Source organism: Anolis sagrei, chromosome 1 (assembly GCF_037176765.1).
Source record: "Anolis sagrei isolate rAnoSag1 chromosome 1, rAnoSag1.mat, whole genome shotgun sequence".
In the NCBI taxonomy this organism is placed as follows: Eukaryota; Metazoa; Chordata; class Lepidosauria; order Squamata; family Dactyloidae; genus Anolis; species Anolis sagrei.
Genome location: NC_090021.1, coordinates 153,112,181 through 153,134,207, shown reverse-complemented (window position 1 = coordinate 153,134,207; position 22,027 = coordinate 153,112,181). Strand labels below are relative to the sequence as shown.

At 38.5% G+C, this 22,027-nt stretch overlaps 1 protein-coding gene across 1 annotated transcript in view; it reads left to right on the top strand.

Moving 5' to 3' along the window:
* VPS54 (VPS54 subunit of GARP complex) overlaps nucleotides 1–20,535 on the top strand; it is a 46,631-nt gene extending 26,096 nt beyond the window's left edge. The window contains exons 12-24 of the mRNA XM_060784507.2: nucleotides 1,301–1,397; nucleotides 2,354–2,694; nucleotides 3,540–3,669; nucleotides 4,786–4,967; nucleotides 6,459–6,571; nucleotides 8,423–8,486; nucleotides 9,345–9,450; nucleotides 10,407–10,494; nucleotides 10,875–10,996; nucleotides 14,276–14,356; nucleotides 16,245–16,352; nucleotides 18,319–18,413; nucleotides 20,116–20,535. Of these exons, the coding sequence (XP_060640490.2) occupies nucleotides 1,301–1,397; nucleotides 2,354–2,694; nucleotides 3,540–3,669; nucleotides 4,786–4,967; nucleotides 6,459–6,571; nucleotides 8,423–8,486; nucleotides 9,345–9,450; nucleotides 10,407–10,494; nucleotides 10,875–10,996; nucleotides 14,276–14,356; nucleotides 16,245–16,352; nucleotides 18,319–18,413; nucleotides 20,116–20,221 (1,633 nt within the window). The 3' untranslated portion in view covers nucleotides 20,222–20,535. The remainder of the gene's footprint in view (nucleotides 1–1,300; nucleotides 1,398–2,353; nucleotides 2,695–3,539; nucleotides 3,670–4,785; nucleotides 4,968–6,458; nucleotides 6,572–8,422; nucleotides 8,487–9,344; nucleotides 9,451–10,406; nucleotides 10,495–10,874; nucleotides 10,997–14,275; nucleotides 14,357–16,244; nucleotides 16,353–18,318; nucleotides 18,414–20,115) is intronic.
* The last annotated feature ends 1,492 nt before the right edge of the window (nucleotides 20,536–22,027 follow it).

Genomic DNA, 22,027 nt, shown 5'->3' with positions numbered 1-22,027 from the left:
AAGACAAAAACATATGGTGCATATATTCTAAAAAGTAAGAAAAGAGAAAAAATACAGCCAGAAACAAAAGGAAAACAAAGTTAACAATATCTTGTTTCTTTATGGTAGTTACAAGTCTTCATATATAAAATCTAACTTCTTCAGCTTGAACAGCCAGATTGGTATTGTCCCACTCTTCACTTTTTGTGCATATAGTATTTTTGTGCAAGTGCGCATATATTGTAGTTTCCATATTTCTTTTCCACTTGGTCATCCATCAATCCCAATAAAAACAATTCACATTTTAATTAAACATTAACCTTCAAAATATTCGATATTATCATTAAAGTGCATCAGCACATAAATGTAAATCAGAGTCAAATGTAAATCAGAGTTAAACCACACAACTTTTTTCCAATTTAAATCTTTCAAATACCATTGAAATCTATAATCGTTAGACAGCAATTTCTCATTTAGTTTCAATCTATTTTTATTCTCCTTCCAAACATTCTTTATATTTTAACTATCTTCCTTCCTTCCTTTTTTTCTGTTGTTTCCTTTCTATAAAATGCTTTTTGTGTTGGGATTTATAAAGGCATCTTAGATCACAAACTTGGATTGTTTCTATTTCATAATCTTAGCAAGACCTGTCTCAAAAAATAATTATTAAAAACTACATTCACTTTAGCTTTATAATACCATAAATATCCATATCACTCAAACCTCAGGTCATATCCTTCTGAGTCCAACAATCTCTCATTTCCCAGCCCAAAGCAATCTTTCAACGAAACCAAACAACAAGCAGAGAAATACATTTCCCAATCCAATCTTCATTTTTTATCTTGTAAAAGTTTATATTTACTTCTTAGTTTCTCCCCTTGCCATATGAACTTCAGAAAATATTTCTGCTGTTACCTGAATGAAATGGTTTCAGGAAAGTAATTATTGTTTGAAATAAAAGCAACATTCTTAGGAAAACATTTATCATTATCACTGAGATCCTTCTCAAAAGTAACATCTTAAATTTCTCCTATGTCACTCTTAATTTCATTCCTCCCTCCCCAAATCCTGAAATATTAAAACATATGTTCATTTCTATCCTTATTAGATTTGCATTCCTATTCTGAAATTTAATATGAAAGTTAATAAATATTAATACTTTTAAAATTAATTATTGTTAACACTGTGAGGTAGACCTTGATATTCATAGGAAACTGATAATGAAAAACTTGAGGATGGGATTAACAAAGATGTCCCCAGCACTGAAACCAAAGCAGAGTTTAAGTAAATAGTAATGTTTGTTTTATGGTATTCTTTACAGACTTGCAGATCAGATGAGGATGATGAATTTTCCACAGTGGTTCGATCTATTGAAAGATGTTTTTTCTAATTTTATTATATTTCTCAAGAGAATTAAGGTAATGTGAATTGGTTAAATAATATTTGATAATGCCAAGCTTGGAATGTAATTTATGTTAGACGTTCGAAATGAGAAAATTGATATGAATAACTTGTTAACCCAAACGTCATCCCAGTTTACCTTAGGGAAGGTAGCCCCCGGTGACGCAGTGGGTTAAACCCCTGTGCCGGTAGGTTCGAATCTGGGGAGAGGCGGATGAGCTCCCTCTATCAGCTCCAGCTCCTCATGTGGGGACATGAGAGAAGCCTCCCACAAGAATGATAAAACATCAAATCATCCAGGCATCCCCTGGGCAACGTCCTTGCAGATGGCTAATTTTCTCACACCAGGAGCGACTTGCAGTCACTCCTGACATGACAAAAAAAAAAAAACCTTAGGGAAACACCATGTGTTCTTGACTCCTTCAAAAGTTCTCTCTTTTTGTCCTTTTAAAGATACTTAAGATAAATATACAGATCTTGTAACTTTCAAATAACATGCAGGTACCAGCACAGCACAGGTATTGGCTCCCTGGTAAAGAGAGGGGAAAGATGCCTCTGTTGTTGTCTCTTCTACACTGCCTTCCCTCACTCGCTCTTAGCAAGACAGTAGCTGTGAGGGGGAATGGCATTGTCTGGAGGTTGAAATTTCCTCTAACTTACAGCACTCATCCAGTTTCGAGATGTGATCAGTATTAACATTAAATGATCTCTGTCCTTCATTCAGTCTGGCAACCCAGAATATGGCAACGTGTTTTTGATGCAGTTTGCATCATGATTATTCAAATAAAAATTATTACTATTAAGAGCCATGTTATATGATGTACAATTGATGCATAAAAACCATGAAACAATTCTGTTACTTCATACAACTTGTGCGGTATTTAAAATAGGCATATTCCTACAGAATATTTGTTTTTCATGGAATAGAGTGTGCTCTGCACTTTGAAAAAGCAACCACTCTTTCTTGTTCTAGGCAACACTAAGTGTCATAAGAAATGTGGTTCTCCTGGTTCTAGACAAGAACCAAAGAAACAAGGAACTGGGAGATGCCTCTGCCTCGAAGAACTCTGCAAAAGAGAGTACCATAGATACTGAAGTAGCTTATTTGACGCATGAAGGCATGTTCTTAAGTGATGCCTTCAGTGAAGGGGACTTTGCCTCCACAACAGTGGATTCGGTCTCTCAGAGGATCCTTTCTCCGGACAGCGAACCCAGCAGCAGTGACTCTGTATCTGAGCCTGAAGGTGCCACTGATTCCTCATCTAGCAAGGAGCAGACATCATCCAGTACTACACCAGGTGGAATGGATATCATGTAAGTAGTAAGGATGCTTAATCTAGATCCTGGTCTAAACACAGAAATGGGTCCTCACTATATAAAGCAGAGCAGAACTACTCCAGCATAATAAGTGTGTAGTCACTGGAAATGTGAGGATTTGAAAGCAAACACCAGCACTGAAAAGATTTCAACCTGAAACAACAATTTCCAAGTTCCAGTTTATCACATTGGTCATACCCTGTGTACTCCTTGAGAGAAATGAGTCTTGCATTCTTAGCCATGAATTCTGATGCCAAACATTGCTTTATTCCACAAGCATTTAATTCAATAGATTACTGTCCATGAGAAATACGTGACTTCAATACCTCTGAGGATGCTTGCTATAGATGCAGGTGAAACATCAGGAGAGAATGCCTCTAGAACATGGCCATATAGCCATGTTCTGAGATTCCGACTATGAAAGCCTTCAACAATATATTTTCCTGACATGTTAAGCAATGATGTCTTGGATCATATTTCTCTTGGGTGCTGTCACTCAAACTTCCAGTGTAGTTCTTTTTCCCAATGAAAGAGGTTGTAGAAATCAACTGGCATGTAATACTTTTGTTTTCTGATTATTTTATATGTAAAACTGTAAATGCTAGATTGATATCTACATGAGAAGTAAATGGCCGTCCTTGTTTTGTAGTAGTTATACTTTATTCATCAATCCAGCTACTGCACTGAGTAACAGGAGAAATTTTGGCATCAAAATATGAAGTTGACAATGCAGATTTACCTGTAGACAGATCTTTTCTTTTTTTGAGTGGACTGGTGGTGGGTATTCATAATATCAGCTGACATATAATGTGGAATCAAACTCTCTTTTACCTAATTTTTAGGATTGGTGAAGATATAAAGCTATCAGAATTGGAACTGGGTAGATTAGCAAACAACATCCAGGAGCTCCTTTACAGTGCCTCAGACATTTGCCACGATCGAGCTGTCAAATTCCTCATGTCTAGAGCAAAAGTAAGTTCCACACATAGACTTGTATCCTAGAAGAAAGTTGTTTTCTAGTTATCAGGGGAAATACTTTTATTTCCTTTGCAATTACAATCTAAACTGCATAAAAACAGTATTTGCTGAAAGGCAGTAAATATTTGTATTTTCTTTGCAAAGCAAAGATATTGGTTGCAATTTATCTGTAAAGTTTTAAAATAAAAAGTAAAAAATACAGTTCATTAAATAACATCTAGGGCAATTCCAACACAATAAACTGTGGTTTTTTGATAAACTAAAAGCAGCCTTGAGCAACCAGGCCCCTGTGGTCTTTTAAAAATATTCAAGGAGGCATGAACATATCCCGAGATAGTTTCATTGGAAAGAGAATGCTAATATGATAGGTCTATACAACCAATACATGATACAGACGGCTCTTCAAATAATGTAATTCCAAGCCATTTAAGGGTGCCAAGCAGAATAATGGCAGTGTGATTATTGTACGCTAAACTGAAGCCTCTTGGTAGGATCCAAAAAGGATAGGTGGTTCTTCATCCACTCACTGATTAACCATATTTTCTCATTTTGTCTGAATAAATCAGCATCTTAATCTTTTTATTTAAGTTTGCTACCTTAAATAGCTGGTAGCATTTATTTCTCTGAATAGGAGACTATGTTTAAAGATTTCTAGGTTGTATGCAGGTGCCATGAAGGGGAAAACAGATAGTGCTTATGACATTTTGCTTCTCTTGGCTTCTTAAACCAAGAAATGATCATCTGAATGTTGTCAGTACTTAGTGATGTAAAATGTTAGACTTAAATCTTGAAAACGTGACTTAAACGTAACATCTCAGCCCCAAAGATTAGTGGACTGGTTGGAGCAGTACATCTCCCTCCACTACAAAATTTAGCTGTTGTGCATATAAGAGAGAATGACCTTTTGTTATCTTGTTACCATCCTATAATCTGTAAAAAAAAAAAAAAGATACAGATGGGATAAAGAAGGGATAAAGGAAAAACCTGTTCCCTTTTAATGTCTGTTTTCAATAACCTCAGTCAATTTGATGACAATGTCTGTATTGTTTGGACTTTGGGCAGTTTAGGAATGGAAATAACTATAATACCACTGCCTCAATTGATCTGTAGGACGGGTTCCTGGAGAAATTGAATTCCACAGAGTTTGTTGCTCTTTCGCGTCTAATGGAAACCTTCATCTTGGATACAGAACAGATCTGTGGTAGGAAGAGTATGTCACTGAGGGGTGCGCTTCAGAGTCAAGCTAACAGATTTGTAAATAGATTCCACGAGGAACGGAAAACTAAACTCAGGTATCTTTCTTTGTGTATCTTACAATATGATGCGGTTTGTTGGTCTTTGAAAATGGCTTCTCGATTTCTTCTGTACAGAGTTATTCCCTAAATTACATTCCTTTTTCCCCAGTTCATAACCAATTTTATAGTAGAGCCCAATTTATATAAACCCTACATGTATTCACTGTATATTTCCTATGTCAAGTTCATATTATGTTCAATCAAAATGTGTAATTATACAGATATTTTATATGATATAACCTTATGACAGGAAACACCAAACTGCCATTAATAATGCAGATATAGTACAATAGCATATACTTAACAGTGTGAAGCTGGATTGATTAAAGAGAGGTGAAATTTGCAGCAAGGGGTGGATTAAGGAATTCCATGAAGATTAGTATCACAAGACCTGGAAAAGCCTCTGTGGAAGAGAGAAAGGGAGGGAGCCATGCAGGACATGTCATATTTGACCCCAAACACCAGAAGCCTACTCATCTCCCATTTTTGATTTTGAACCTTCGCAGGAACTCATCATGATTCCATGAGATGAATAGTAAGGAATTTTCCCTTCAGCGCATTGTTTAAAAAACCAAGGTAGTTATAGCCAAAATGTTTGGATATACAAGTGGCGTTGGAGTATTCAAATGCAAAGATGCTACACCAACATACCTTTTGTTTTTGGACACTGAGTATTTTGAGGAAATAGACTGTCTTTTAAAACTTAATATACAGGGTGCAGCAGCATAACTTCCTTTTTTCAAAACTTAATAAAACCCATTGTATGAATCAGAATTTTTTTTATAAAGTAAGCGCATACCTAAAGTTTTGTTTTATGTAGTTTTGAAGATCAAATTAGGTAGGTGACGTCCCCTATTCTCCATCCTCCGTACACTGAGTAAACCAATTTCTGGCGTTTGTCATGACTCTTGCCAGCATAGCAGGCATTATGTTGCCAATTTCTTCCTGGTCTTCAAATCTTGTAGGGTCATTGGACGGTTCACATAAACACGGGATTTCAAAAAACCCCATAGAAAATAATCACAAGGGGCCAAATCTGGAGAGCGGGCCGGCCACTCCAAATCCGCTCGAAAAGTAGGCCTCAACGGCAAAAGCACGCTCCTCACTGTTCCAACGCATGATGGCGACTGAACTGTGTCAGGACAAAACTTTATACTCCCGCCTCTCGAACGAGACCACTAGCGCTCCACTGCGTCTTCAACCAACTGAATGGCACGCATTTTAAAAAAGGAAGTTATGCTGCCTCACCTTGTATGTGTGAACTGGACATAAGACTTAGTCATCTTGAAGGGGTTAAAATCCTCATTGGTGCTTGCCAGTTCAGATCTCTGGAGAATCTGTCATTGATTGTATTTGCATCAACTGAGTCTTTTATGATTTCGACTCCCTGGCAATAACCTGCAGATCACTATAGACATGAAAGACTTTAAGGCAATGTATTCTTTTTTCTTTTCCTGCAAACCCTCTTTCTTTTATGTTTATAAATAGCCTTCTGCTAGATAACGAGCGTTGGAAGCAGGCTGATGTTCCAGCTGAGTTTCAAGATCTTGTCGACTCGATATCAGATGGCAAAATTGCTTTACCCGAGAAAAAAGCAGGAGGTGGGTTTCGTGTCACTGTTTCCTCTGATTAATCTCATGTCCCCATTCTCTTTCTTTCTCCAGCATGTCCTTGATTTTGCAAATGAGCACTAAAGCATATTATCAGTGTCCCCTGAAGTTATAAACTATGATCGGTTCTCTATGTAGTTTGAAAAAAATGATTGCACTGCTTATATAGGGTGGGACACAAAGATCTCCCCTATTTCGAAGGGGCACTGTGTGGCCTGTAGTGGGGATTTAGAGGTGGGAGAGGTCTAATTCAGTAGGTTAGGCTCTGCCGTCTTCAGCACACATTATGAGTTAGACTGGTGAACATCAGGGCTTTGTTGTTCAAGTGTATTATGAGAACAACCATTCTGTGACAATGTCGCAGAGAGTGTCCCATACACACTTCCTGTTTGGTCGAAATGCATCTGTACCAGATTGGAGAACGATTTTGCTAGGGACTTTTTTATATATATTTGGGTAACTGGATCCACACTGCAAAGAAAATCCCTGGCCAACCTAGGATCGTTAGAGTTCCAGAAAATGTGAAAGCAGTAAGAGTATCCACTTAACTACTGTTCATCAGCAAGCCTTGGCCCTGGGGATATCCAGTCGGAGTCTGAGGAGGATTCTGCTTGCTGATTTAAAAGTGCATCCTTACAACATGATTTGTCTGATATGATTTTAAAAACCTATTAAAACAAAACTGTTTTTATGTACTTTTTAGAAATCTATACCATTTCTTTCTAGATATCTTTGTTTTTTATGCCCTTTCAACACGTTGGGGGATTTTTATGTCCCACCCTGGCCTTAGTCTTCAAGGCAGGCTGCTTCCAGGAGAATGTTGAGATGGGAATGAAGTATATGACCTGTAAGATATCATGTGTGGTCCAGGAATGACTCTGTGGGGGCATGAGCTGACTGATTATATTTCTAAAAAGTCAGTTGAAGCAGCTAATTGAAGTATGAACACCAGAGTTATTGACATTCTTCTTTGTGGATCTTGTTTTCCACATACAGATTCAGCTGTTCAATAGTGGAACTCTCTGCCTCAGTGGAATCTTCCTTTGGAGGCTTATAAACAGAGGCTGAATGGCCATCTGTTGGGGATGCTGAGATTGTGTTTTTCCTGTATGGCAGGGGGTTGGACTGGATGCCCATGTGGTTTCTCCTAATTCTATGATTCCAGAGCTGGGTAGCTTTGGCAGGAACTCCCATACCTTTTTTTCTCTTACATTCTCCAGCACCATGACTGGTCATCCCCATCTCATTATAAATATCTCCATTTTTTTTACTAGACTGAAAAACTATTGATTATTTTACTGGAGGCAGACAGAAATGGGAGCTTCCTGCGGCAGCCTACAATACCTCTTTCTTCCTCCGGCAGCCCAACTGATTTCTGTCCTGGGCTAAGAAGAAGAAAGAAGGAATTGCCTCTCACGCCCTCAACATTCCCACTTGCCAGAATACAATTACAGTTACTTCCCTGCATGCATCTCTTCATCACCTCTACCTGATTACAAGTCTTTTTCCAAACAATTACAGTGGGCTTTTTCCCCCAATTCATTTTTATTAATGCATGACTTCAACATAAACAAATAAACATAAGATGACATCACACATTATTCCAGGATAAAAAGTCATTAACATGACTACGATAATTGGTTTCTTATACAACGAAAGTGGGTGAACATGGTTGAAAGAAAAATTGGAGATAAAGGGTAGAAATAAAGAAGAGAAAGAGAAAAAAAGGAAAAGAAGAAAAAAATGATGATGATGATTATGATAATAATACAAAAGTTATACAGTGGGCTTTTTATTGTGTTTAGCTATACTTTATAAAATATATATATTTCACTTGTCTAGCACCTGAGGAAAGAAAACCGGCTGAGTTCTTGATTGTTGATGGTCAAAAATATGCTGTCGTTGGGTAAGATGTGCTTTTTTATTCTTTCTGATAAGTTAATCTGTTGTATATTTTGCATGGTAATTTTGAATATTAAAAGAATACAGATTTTATGAAAATGAACACTAAGCAAAATAAGGCTTCTGCGTGCAATTCGCTTTTTAAAGAAAGACAAGCAGGTATTGACATTCTTACCTTTGATCTGTAGACCATGCTTGAATTGGATAATTAGCATTCCTCCAAAATCAAAGCCCAGGAATTTTTTAGTTGCAGACCACCCCTGTATTGTTTATTTGATGTTTGGAAGTCACTGCTTCATGCAGCCTTTTGCTGAAAAAACTAAAAAGTTAAAAAAAATTATATGATACATTTATTTATTTATTTATTTACATTATTTCTATCTTGCCCATATCAGCCTGAAAACGACTCAGGGTGGCAATTAAGTGTCTTTTTTCTTGATCATGCATGTACAGTGGTTAATAATGATAAAATAATATTGGGCATATCATATAAAATGCCTGAAATACGTATGATCTATATGAAACAACTAATCAAGAAATGAAATCATTTATTATTTTGATGCATGGTTTTATACATAATTTCTATGCTGTCCTGTTAGTAATGTCTTGTCTGAGTGTTAAAGGCCATTGAAACAGCCCTAAAATCAAATGAAAGTAAACACAATCAAATAAATCCATAAAACCACCAGCAGCAAAAGATTGTAATTTATCTTGTGCCATTGTCACGAAGTGTTGCTCACAAAACAATACATGTGAAAAAGAGTAAGTTAAAGGTAAGGCATTTTAAAGATGTAGATTGAATGACTGTCCTATAGACTTCAGACGTGGTCTGAAATTATGCATTTGGGTCTTTATTTTTCAGGACAGTGTTGTTGTTAATTAGAATCATCCTTGAGTACTGCCAGTGTGTGGATAACATCCCATCAATAGCTACTGATATGCTTACTCGCCTATCCGATTTACTGAAGGTACTGCTCCCCCTGTTGTGTTGTAAAATGCAGATATTTATTTAGAAACTAAATATCCTTCCTTCCTTCCTTCCTTCCTTCCTTCCTTCCTTCCTTCCTCTTTATCCCGACCAACCCTTCATGGTTGGCCTTAGAGAGATTGTCCTGCCAAAGACCATTTCTTGAATATCATTATTCACCTTATATTTTAGATAAAAGCTTCAATTAAATCTGCAATTAGTCTAAATAGGTATGCATGGAATTTGGGAGAAACAACTTTATTATTAACAGTTGAAAACATGGAATTTTGAACTTTACAGTGTCACCAGAATGCTTTCTATGCATTGTTTGTAGGCAGAGCACCGTATTATATCCTCTATAATTAATTTTAGGTCATCTATAAAGTTGGGCGGGTTTCAATGTGAACAACCTCAGTGCAAGCTTCTCCACATCTAACATATGTGGGATTTTGTTATGATACAGTGAATGAGAAAATATGCTTAGTAAAGATCAAGTCACATTTTAATCAGTTTCTGGGTCATAGAATCATAGAATCACAGAGTTGGAAGAGACCTCATGGGCTATCCAGTCCAACCCCCTGCCAAGAAGCAGGAAAATTGCATTCAAAGCACCCTCAGCAGATGGCCACCCAGCCTCTGTTTAAAAGCTTCCAAAGAAGGAGCCTCCACCACACTCCGGGGCAGAGAGTTCCACTGCTGAACAGCTCTCACGGTCAGGAAGTTCTTCCTCATGTTCAGATGGAATCTCCTTCCTTGTAGTTTGAAGCCATTGTTCCTTGTCCTAGTCTCTAGGGAAGCAGAAAACAAGCTTGCTCCCTTCTCCCTGTGGCTTCCTCTCACATATTTATACATGGCTATCATATCTCCTCTCAGCCTTCTCTTCTTCAGGCTAATCATGCCCAGCTCTTTAAGCCACTCCTCATAGGTGACTATTTATGTTCTCTGGTCTTCATGCAGTATTTCAACTCAAGAAGCTGTCAGCTGGTGCTTGGAGCAGGCGCATTGCAAGTGGTTGGTCTGAAAACAATAACTACCAAAAATTTAGGTATGAGTCCGACTTTGAAACTTTGTGATTGTGTAATCTCCACTTAATTTTTATAAAACTAACTCCCTCCCGTTTGCAGCCTTTTGGGGGTTATACTTTCACTTTTGGCACTTTAATAGTTTATAGGAAGTAAATGAAAAAATGCATGTGTTAGAATTCTTAGTATTAAATGTTTAAATTCAGCCTCTAAAATCAATGCCTTCTATCTAAAACACCCATCAGGTGATAATTTGTATTTTGGCTCAGCAAGCCACAGGTCTATACTAGTAATGGATTCTTAAAATGAATTCAGATTACTGCATATACAATTATTTTACAGCTTCCATAGAGGGACTGTTCATAGTTATTCTATGTCGATTTTTCCCTTTTTTTCCCCACAGCCCTCTCGTCACGCTGCCTTCAACTCATAGTGCACTACATTCCTGTTATCAGAGCCCATTTTGAGGCTCGCCTGCAACCCAAACAGTTCAGCATGTTGAGACATTTTGATCACATTACTAAGGTATGTATGTTTCTAGTCTAATGTAAAATGTCTGGGATTTCTGGGTGCATTTTTTTTTGCTTGCAGATGTTGTTGGACAACAACCCTTAGGCAGCACAACCAGTGATCGAAAGATGTTGGGAGTTGCAGTTCAAAAATATTTGGAAGGCCACATTTTACCCATCATTGCTGTAAATTGAGAGACGGTCTCCATAAAGAAGTATGAGTAACCATTTAGGACCCCCCAGAGGGGCTTTTGAAAAGATGCAAATGAATATCTCCTCTCCTCCGATGCAACCTGAGTAGCCATTTGCATAGTCTTCTAATGATTACTTTCCTTTTCTCCAGATTAAGCATTATTCTTCTATTATGCATCTATAATTCTGCATGGCAAGGGCAAATAGGTGAAAACGCCTACCCAAGCAATTTCCCTTTAAATTACGGTATGTTAGAAGAAAGAATCAAAATGGGTTACTGGTTTTTTCCCCATTTTCCTAAATATAGTCTGAGGGGGTCGCCAAAGACCATGAGAAAACACATATTTCTGATGGTCTTAGGAACTCTTTTGGCAGAGAAGGCTGACTATCTCTCTGCCTGTCCTTCTCTTTCTTTTTGTCCTTCTCTCTCTTTCCTCCAGACCCACTAGTAATCAATGTTGGCCATGTAAGTAGCATGCCGAGTTTGATGCAGATCCCTTATGGGCTGGGTTCAGAGTGCTCTTTGATTGTAGATTAACTATAAATCCCAGCAACTTCAACTCCCAAATGTCAAGATCTATTTTCCCCAAACTCCACAGTGTTGACATTTGGGCATATTGAGTATTTGTGCCAAGTTTGATCCAGAAACATTATTGTTAGAGTCCACGGTGCTCTCTGGATGTAGGCAGCCAGATTACTAACGGGAGCAGGGTACAGGGAGCGTACTACTCCTCTGTTGCGCCAGCTCCACTGGCTGCCAATTAGCTTCCGAGCACAATTCAAAGTGCTGGTGTTGACCTATAAATCCCTAAACGACTCCGGCCCAGTTTACCTGTCCGAACGGATTCTCCCCTATGAACCATCAAGGTTGTTAAGATCGTCTGGAGGGGCCCTGCTCTCGGTTCCACCACCCTCGCAATCGCGTCTGGTGGGGACGAGGGACAGGGCCTTCTCAGTGGTGGCGCCTCGGCTCTGGAACTCTCCCCCATTGGAGATTAGAACTGCCCCTTCCCTCTTGACCTTTAGAAAGTTGGTGAAAACCTGGCTCTGGAATTTGGCATTTGATGAGTGAAGCAATAACTCTTGACCACATGGACGGATGGGGATGAATAGTGATTTTATGTTAACAATTTGGCCTTATATAATTATATGATAGTACTTTAATGTGTTTATATTAGTGTATTATTGGATGTGATGTTTTTAAACTATTGTGTATGAATTCCTTTGTTGTAAACCGGCCTGAGTCCCTCGTTGGAGGTGAGAAGACCGGTATATAAAAGTTCTAAATAAATAAATAAATAGGTGAACTACAACTTCAAAGCTGAACATCAGTGCCCACCAATTGTTGTTTGTTTGTTAAGTTTCTCATGGTCATGGGAGTTCTGTTCTATAGTTGGTGGAGTAGAGAATGCTTGTTTATTGTAGTTTAACTATAAATCCCAGCAACTACAACTCCCAAATGACAAAATCAGTCCCCCCCAACCCCACCAGTATTCAAATTTGGGAGTATAATTTGTGCCAAATTTGGTCCAGTGAATGAAAATACATCCTGCATATCAGATATTTACATTACAATTCATAACAATAGCAAAATTACAGTTCTGAAGTAGCAACGAAAATAATGTTATGGTTGGGGGTCATCACAACATAAGGAACTGTATTAAGGGGTCCCAGCATTAGGAAGGTTGAAAAACACTGTTCTAAGTGAAGGGGGAAAGTGTCATCCTCCTAAGCTTTTTGTGTTTATTAGAGGAATTGAAGAATGTGCTAAGCTTTCCTTCACTTTCATGGAGGTTTGGCTAAGATAAGAAACAATGAGAAAAATTAATTTCATTTTCTCCCTTCTCCAAATTGAGTAAGTGAGAGAGGTGCTGTTGGGCTTGGCCTCATGTAAGCTGCTCTGAGTCCCTTGGGGAGATGGTAGTGGGGTGTAAATAAAGTTTTATTTTATATTATTATTATTATTATTATTATTATTATTATTCTTTGAATCTTTCAGAAAGTGAAGGCTTTGGGGAAAAGAGGGCATTAGGGATAAAATGAAACAAAGCAAAAGGGTTTGAGGCAAAGTTAATATTTCATCTTCCTTTGGCATCAATATTAGGAGGGTTGGGTTAAGAAAGAGTGGCAGTTTCTTGCCTTCTCCAGACTGTAGGGCAAGCAAAGGCGTCTTCAACTATCCCGAGAACCTGGTGATGTGGGAGCAGTGAGTAGGTTGCAAAGACTGAGGCCCTATCTACACTGCCATATAAAATCCAGGTTATCTGATTTGAACTGGATTTTCTGGTAGTGTAGACTCATTTAATCTAGTTCAAATCAGGTAATCTGGATTATATGGCAGTGTAGAAGAAGCCAAAGAGAAACTTTGTTAATCAGCCAGGCCACTAACTGTAAACCAATTGAATAATGACTTGACGTCGAGACGCTCACGATAATGTTTTTGAAGCTTTATACGGTTTTTTAATATATATATTCTTATATTGTATGCTAATGTTTTTAACAGTATTTTATTATTGTTTTACTTGTTATAATTGTTGAGGCATCAAATTGTTGCCAATTGTGAACCACTCCAAGTCACCTCTGGGCTGAGAGGGGCAGTATATAAATGTGGTAAATAAATAATAAATAAATAAACCCTTACAAGTACATCTCCAGGGGTTCCTTGATGAAACAGAGGTATAAATTGAATGAGAGAATTAATCAATGAACAATACAGGTTGAGTATCCCTTATCCAGAAATCCAAAATGTTCCAAAATCTGATTTGTCCACATTGGTAGCTGAGAGAGTGATAGCGTTGTTTTTTGATGGTTCGGTGTACACAACCTTTGTGTGCAAGTTGTATATGCAATATAAGCTAACTTCATGATTAGATGTGGGTCCCATCTACATGCAAATACTACAGAAACTGAAAAAATCTAAATAATTATGGGTCTAAGCATCTTGAATAAGAGATACTTATTATGTATTGAAAGCAGAGGGGCAGAAAAGCACAATGCAGTTGCTCTTTGTTTATTTCTTCTTTTTTCACTTCTGGATATGTGCCTTCAGAAAGCACCCTCCCTAAATGAGAAATATAAATAACACATATGCATTTATTTGCAGGATTATCATGATCACATAGCAGAAATTTCAGCAAAGCTTGTAGCCATAATGGATAGTTTATTTGACAAGCTGCTCTCGAAGGTAATGTTTTGCAGAATGCTCTTACTAACTTGCATTTTTTTTCATTTTGAGGACATTTACAATAGTGATATGAGATGTTGTTGAAGGCTTTCATGGCCAGAATCACTGGGTTGCTGTGAGTTTTCTGGGCTGTATGGCCATGTTCCAGAAGCATTCCCTTCTGACATTTCGCCCACATCTATGGCAGGTATCCTCAGAGGTTGAGAGGTCTGTTGGAAACTTGGTAAGCACCCAGACACGAATCCAGGAACATGAAAGGCACTGCAGACTAACTCAACCTGAGAAGTCAGCCATAGCAGAGCACTTGATGAACCAACTTGGACACAGCATATTATTTGAGAAGACAGAAATGCTGGACCACTCTAACAACCACCATGTCAGATTACACAAAGAAGCCACTGAAATCCACAAATATGTGGACAATTTCAGCAGAAAGGAGAAAACCATGAAAATGAACAAAATCTGGCTAACAGTATTAAAAAAAACCTCTAAAATCAGGATAGTAAATAAAGAACAACACTCTGAAAACAGGGGAATTCCTGACATGAAACAATCAAGGCCAGCTAACACCTCCCAACAAAGGATTCCCCCCAGGCAGGAAACAGCCAGGCTTTGAAGCTGCCAAGCCATTCAGTGCTAATCAAGGTGGCCAATTGCAACATTCATACTTGCCTTCAGCAGACAAGAGTCATTTCTCCCACACTGGACATTCCATGGATATATAAACCCCATTTGCCTAGTTTCCAACGGGCCTCTCAACCTCTGAGGATGCCTGCCATAGATGTGGGCAAAATGTCAGGAGAGAATGCTTCTGGAACATGGCCATACAGCCCAGAAAACTCACAGCAACCCAGATAGGATATATATTTTCCTTCTTCAGATGTATGAAGTGCTAGACGTTTTTAAATTATCAGTTTATGCATTTTATGCATACAACATAATAATTTGTTTCATTACATTTGTTACACTAGCATTGCAGTCTTACACATGCGTCACACCAGGAAATTTGACCAGTCAGTAGCCACCACAGTCTATATTTGTCAATTTAATTAGGAAAGGACAAAAACAATTCTGAAAACACACTTTATCTCCACGATTGTTGTATCCCGAAGTTGTATAATAAATCTGCCAATGTGCTGTTGTACAGCCCCCCTTTTGTGTTCAGTTGTGTTTAGTTATACAGTGTACATAAGATTACTATAATAATGTATTTTGCTTTCTTATTCAGGAAGTAAATCTGTATTCTGTGTAGAAGCTGCATTTGCAGTTATTATTTTTAAAAAATTGCATTTTAAGTTTGTGCATGGTAATAATTACATTATACAAAGTCAACATGTTGATTTTTTTTCATTATGCCTTTTAAACCTTTTTCTGGGGTTATTTGGGGTGCTGATTCAGGAAATTGTATTGGATAGACTGCAACAGCTCTAGTTTCTTAGCTATGGTTATTTATGGGAGAGCAGAAAAAGGCGTGTATATGTTTTGTATCTCAAAAACAAGAGCTGATAGGAGGAAACTGGTCCCATTTTTGGTATCAGCAAGTCAAATACATCCTGAAACGGGACTAACATTTGGGGCATAAAAATGGGTGTTGCCCAGTGTTATTTAACACCACATTTACAAATAAGTAGCTTGAGCAATGATCAGGAAAAGAATATTAAGAAGTGTTTGCTTTTAATCAGAACTTTCCTCACTGTGATCTAAATCCAGTTGATACTCTCAACTAGAGTAGATGGTTATCAGTCAGAAACCAGTAATTCAGCACTGGCATTAGTTCCATTGATTCGGTAGTCTGCTTAGATAGGTGTAGTTTTGATTTGTAAAGAAAAGGAAATAGCTGAAATCTGTCCGACCAGATCAATACTCCATTTCCTGTCTGTGTTCCCAGTATGAAGTGAAGGCACCTGTTCCTTCTACGTGCTTCAGGAACATATGTAAACAGATGGCAAAGATGCATGAGGCAATATATGACCTTCTTCCCGAGGAACAAACACAGGTGAGCCTTTTGGGGTGGGTTGCTTTCTTCCTGCTGGTCAAGCGTTGTGAACTCCTAGTCGTGTGGCCGGAAAGACTGCTTGGAGCATATTTTTGCCTTTTCCCGCCAAAGCTGTTCCTTTTTATCTAGTCACATTTGCATGTTTTCGAACGACTACATTGGCAAGGGCTAGGGCTAACAGCAGGAGCTCACCCCATCCCGTGGATTTGAACTGCCTACCTTCAGGTCAGCAATTCAGCAGCACAAGGATTTAACCCATTGCCCCACTGCGGCCCTCTTAAGTATTGGCCTAGCAGTTACTCTTGAGTAGAATTCAGCCTTGATACTAACTAACCTGCAACTTGTAACACTAGATTGATGAAAACAGGACAGAAAATGGGAAGGCACCAGGACTGTAGCGTAGCTGGCTGCGAGTCAGCTGCATTAAGATCACTACTGACTGAAAGGTCATGAGTTCGAAGCCAGCCCTGGTCAGAGTGAGCTTCCGACCAATTTGTGTAGCTTGTTGCCGACCTTTGCCGCCCGAAAGATAGTTGCATCTGTCAAGTAGGAAATTTAGGTACCACTTATGTGGGGAGGCTAATTTAACTAATTTACGAGGCCATAAACATCTCCAGCAAGCATGCAAAGAATGAGGAAGTACTTCATCAGTGTCACAAATGGCCGGTGAAGCGACAGCTCCCCTGGTGACCAGAATACCCTCATGAAAAGCTGTATATTAAATTGCCGCCGTGTCTGTCTATATATGTTGTGTGTTTATGGTATTGAATGTTTGCCATGTACAGTATGTGTACATTGTAACCCGCCCTGAGTCCCATGCGGGGTGAAAAAGGCAGAATATAAATACTGTAAAATAAATAAATAAATAAGACCGTTGCTCTGAATTAGAAATAGAGATTCAGGAAAATTCTCTGTTACGGAATCTTATAAAAAGAAACAAAAAAGATGTGTCTGCTCATGCTACCATCCCCTCCCTTTTCCCTTTTTAACTATAAATTCCTTGCCTCATTAAAAATCTACTTTGAATGTTGGTCTGTTATCTTTGTAACACTGCTCGGGGCTAGCTCAGTTATTGGCACCTGTATGCTGAAAACCAGTTTTATATAACATCATTAAAATGGTTCTGAATTTGCAACACATGTCTGCAATAGCTGTGTGCTCTTAGTACAGATAGTGTAGGGCATAAAGATGTCCCACATTTTGAAGGGGTATAACAAATGCCCCCTTATGGTGCAGCAGGTTAAACTACTGAGAAGCGGAATTTGCTGACTGAAAGGTTGGCGGTTCGAATCCGGGGAGTGGGGTGAGCTCCCGCTGTTAGGCCCAGCTTCTGTCAATGTAGCAGTTCGAAAACATGCAAATGTGAGTACATCAAGAGGTACCGCTTTCTGCAGGAAGGTAATGGTGCTTCATGCAATCATGCTGGCCACATGACCTTGGAGATGTCTACGAACAACGCCGGCTCTTTGGCTTAGAAATGGAGATGAGCACCACCCCCCAGAGTTGGACACAACTAGACTTAATGTAAAGGGGAAACCTTTACCTTTACTATAACAAATGAAAGAAGATATCTATTTAAAAATGGAATATATTTTTGAAAGGTACATGAAATCAGTTTTGTTTTAGTGGGCTTTGAAAATCATATCACACCAAATCATTTTGTAAGGATGCAGTTTCAAATCGGAAAGCAGAATCCCCCTCAGACTCCAACTGGTACCTGGGAGAGAAGAAAAAAATGATACAGGAGCATATGTGCATATTAAATGTACACAAACTTCTGTTTAGCCTTGTGATCCTGGGAATTATTCCAAAGAGCCATTATTTATACTGCAATCCTTAGTTTCTGTGCTGATAAGAATGCACTATGGCTTATGAATGAGATGGTGCCTTAAACTAGAACGGTGGGATTGAGTTCGTTTGAATAAAATAAACATTTGTAACAGCTTTTAATTATTTCACCCTCTAGATGCTATTTTTACGAATTAATGCAAGCTACAAACTTCATTTGAAGAGGCAGTTGGCCCATTTAAATGTAGTCAACGATGGAGGACCGCAAAATGGGTATGTGACACAATTTTTCAGTGCTGTGGTTTAGTGTTCTTGTGTTTTGTCGACTTTTCTGTTGCAAGACGACAGGACTGCAAAAATGCACAGTGAATTCTGCACTGGAACTAGACTATTGGATTAAAAACGATGGATTAATTTTATTTGGTAAGCTTATGTCTGCAGTAGATTATTTTAAAAAACATATTGACAGATGGAAGATTGTTGTTGTTGTTCATTCGTTCAGTCGTCTCCGACTCTTCGTGACCTCATGGACCAGCCCATGCCAGAGCTCCCTGTCGGCCGTCACCACCCCCAGCTCCTTCAAGGTCAGTCCAGTCACTTCAAGAATGCCATCCATCCATCTTGCCCTTGGTCGGCCCCTCTTCCTTTTTCCTTCTGTTTTCCCCAGCATCATTGTCTTCTCTAGGCTTTGCTGTCTCCTCATGATATGGCCAAAGTACTTCAACTTTGTCTCTAGTATCCTTCCCTCCAATGAACAGTTGGGCTTTATTTCCTGGAGGATGGACTGGTTGGATCTTCTCGCAGTCCAAGGCACTCTCAGAACTTTCCTCCAACACCACAGTTCAAAAGATGGAAGATAGGTAGAGAAAATGGACACAGATAACATGTATCTGAATTGTGCATTGGTGTTTAGACAAGAAAACTGGATCACAGAAATTTTAGTAAATCCAGATTTTACCTTTTAAGAAAATTCTGAAGCGAACCTTCCTTAATTTTTTTTAATATTCAAGCACAGCTGAACTGTAATTAAAATTGCAGTAGAAATAGAATACAGGTGGATGTAACAGTAAGGTAAGTAGCCTTTTTAAAAATAATAATAGTAATAATAGTAATAATAATAAAACTTGGTGCGGCTTACATGAGGCCAAGCCCACAGTATATCAGTAAACAAAAGTAATAACAAAACAATCAATACAATTAATATAAATCACATAATAAACCATAAAAAGTTGCACACAAGCATTTAAAAAACCTATGGCCGGGCCATATGTAATAGTTTAAAATTTAAAAAATAATGCTGGGCATGAACAGGGTTTTCAAAGAGAGATGAGGGAACACAGTCAGTCCTAAATAAGTGGTAAAGTGCATTTTGAGGGCATGTTGCTGAGAATTTTCCTTATTCTGGGAAGGCACACTGGAACAACCACATTTTCAGGCTCCTCCTAAAGATTGCCAGAGTTGGGGCATGTCTGATGTCCTTGGGGAGTGAGTTCCAGAGTCGGGGGGCCACCATAGAGAAGGCCCTCTCCCTCGTCCCCACCAGTCGCGCCTGCGAAGGAGGTGGGGGCGTGAGCAGGGCCTCTCCTGATGATCGAAGAGATTGTGTGGGTTCGTACACAGAAATGCGGTCACGCAGGTAGGTGGGCCCCAAACCGTTCAGGGCTTTGTAGGTAAGAAACTGCACCTTGAATTGGGACCGGAAGATGAACGGCAGCCAGTGGAGCTCCTTAAACATCCATTTAATAAAGTGTTTTTTTAGAAAACCCATTTTGCTTCTGCTTCATGCCTGATACATTTGAAGGCCAAACCTGACCTCATTTGGGGGAAAGATGAGACGAAAAACTGTTAAGTAGCTTGGCTTTTTTTCTGTGGCACTCAAGACTACATCACCATTCACAAACAGGAAGCCAGCAGTGTCTAGTCTAGTGTGGGTGAAGAATGGATACAATAATTCTTTTATTTTTGATCCCACTAGGTTGGTTACAGCAGATGTAGCATTTTACACTGGAAACCTCCAAGCTTTGAAAGGGCTTCAAACACTGGACTTAAATATGGCAGAAATCTGGGAACAGAAAAGGTGATAATCCTGCAAGAATTCTCTCTTCTCACGGGATGCTGGCTTCTTCCTAGAAGATAAATATGTGGGACCCAGAAGAACAGACTTTTGAAATGGGGTGGAAATTACCTACAGAACTGACTTTGGGACAGAGTCCTTTAAGGAAGGAAAATATCAGATTCTTGTGCATTTTTTCTCGTTTTCTCTGGAACAGGCTCAGGTTTCTTTGGACCAAATCCAAAAGAATACATAGCTGTAACACAGCTGTTGTTGTCTAGAGAGTGCTCTGTAAATCTTTATATTAAAAGGATGCTTTGCATTTCCTCTAGTACAATGGAATTTTAATGGTGTCTCACCTTTATTTAATGATGATGGTACAGTTTGGAAATTCTTGCTGTTGAATTCTATGAAAATGTTTTCACTATAAATACTGTTAAATTATTTTTTTACAGATGTTTCTATAAAGTCTCGATTACCTACACAGCTTCAGATTTGTTAGGGTGCATTTGTTCCACGTGCTGCCACCAGAGGGCAGTGTTTTCATTACGTCTCAGATTTTGAAAGTGCCGCTCTTCACGTAAAGCATGCCAGACATGATCGTTTGAAGTATTTTTATTATGGTGATCGAGGATCAGTAATTTTAACTTTTGAACACTTCTTAGCCCTTTCCATGGACTATCAACTTTCCAGTTTCCACGTAACTCTTACCTCCCATTACACTGTTCAACGGAGAAAAAGTTGCGGGCCTGAAAATAGTTGTTTTTTTATGATTTTGGGGTGCTGAAAACGAAAATGACATTTAAAAATGTATATTGGCTCTAGTTTTTATGATATAAGCAACCACGTGATCACGTATGGTTGAAAAAATGCATGTTGCGACTTACACTATGGAAGATTCTAGAAAGTTGCGGGCTTGAAAATAGCTGTTCTTTTATGATTTTGGGGTGCTGAAAACAAAAATGACATTTAAAAATGTATATTGGCTCGAGTTTTTATGATATAAGCAATCACGTGATCACGTATGGTTGAAAAAATGCATGTTGCAACTTACACTATGGAAGATTCTAGAATACTCTAGAAAGTTTGATTTTGCCGTGTGCAAAAGCCAGAAAGCCCTATATAAGGCCAGACTTTTGAACGGTGAGGGTCAGTCAGTTGAGGACTGAGATAGTATCATTAAACATCGTTTTACATTGTTCTTTTTACTGTAGTTATGCCTTGCACGTGTGTAAATAAAACACTATGGAAAAAAGATATCAAGGCAAATGGACTCCGTCAATGCTGTCAGACTACTGCTGGAGCATTGTAAGAGACAATCCTTTCCTTGAATACAAAAGAAAAGTCAAGAGAAGCAAACAGGATATAAACGAAAGTCACGATTAAAGCAACATTTAAACTTTCAGACTTTTCAACTGCACTAGGCCTACTAATATAGTTTCTTGCTGCACAAGCATAAACAATAGACCAGTGGTTCTCAACCTGTGGGTCCCCAGATGTTTTGGTCTTCAACTCCCAGAAATCCTAACAGCTGGTAAACTGGCTGGGATTTCTGGGAGTTGTAGGCCAAAACACCTGGGGACCCACAGGTTGAGAAACATTGCAATAGATTAATTAAATAAATATTTCTCATGTATAAACTATTGGCAATATAATTTGACTAAAATTTAGTAAATATTCACGGTTTATATACATGCAGTAAGGTTAGGTGCATTATCATAATATTAACGAATTACCTATTGTGGAGAAAATGGAAATAGCTGTTGCATAAAAACCAGAGCCAATTAACACATTTAATTATTATATTTGAATTCAGCATGTTAAATTTATTAAG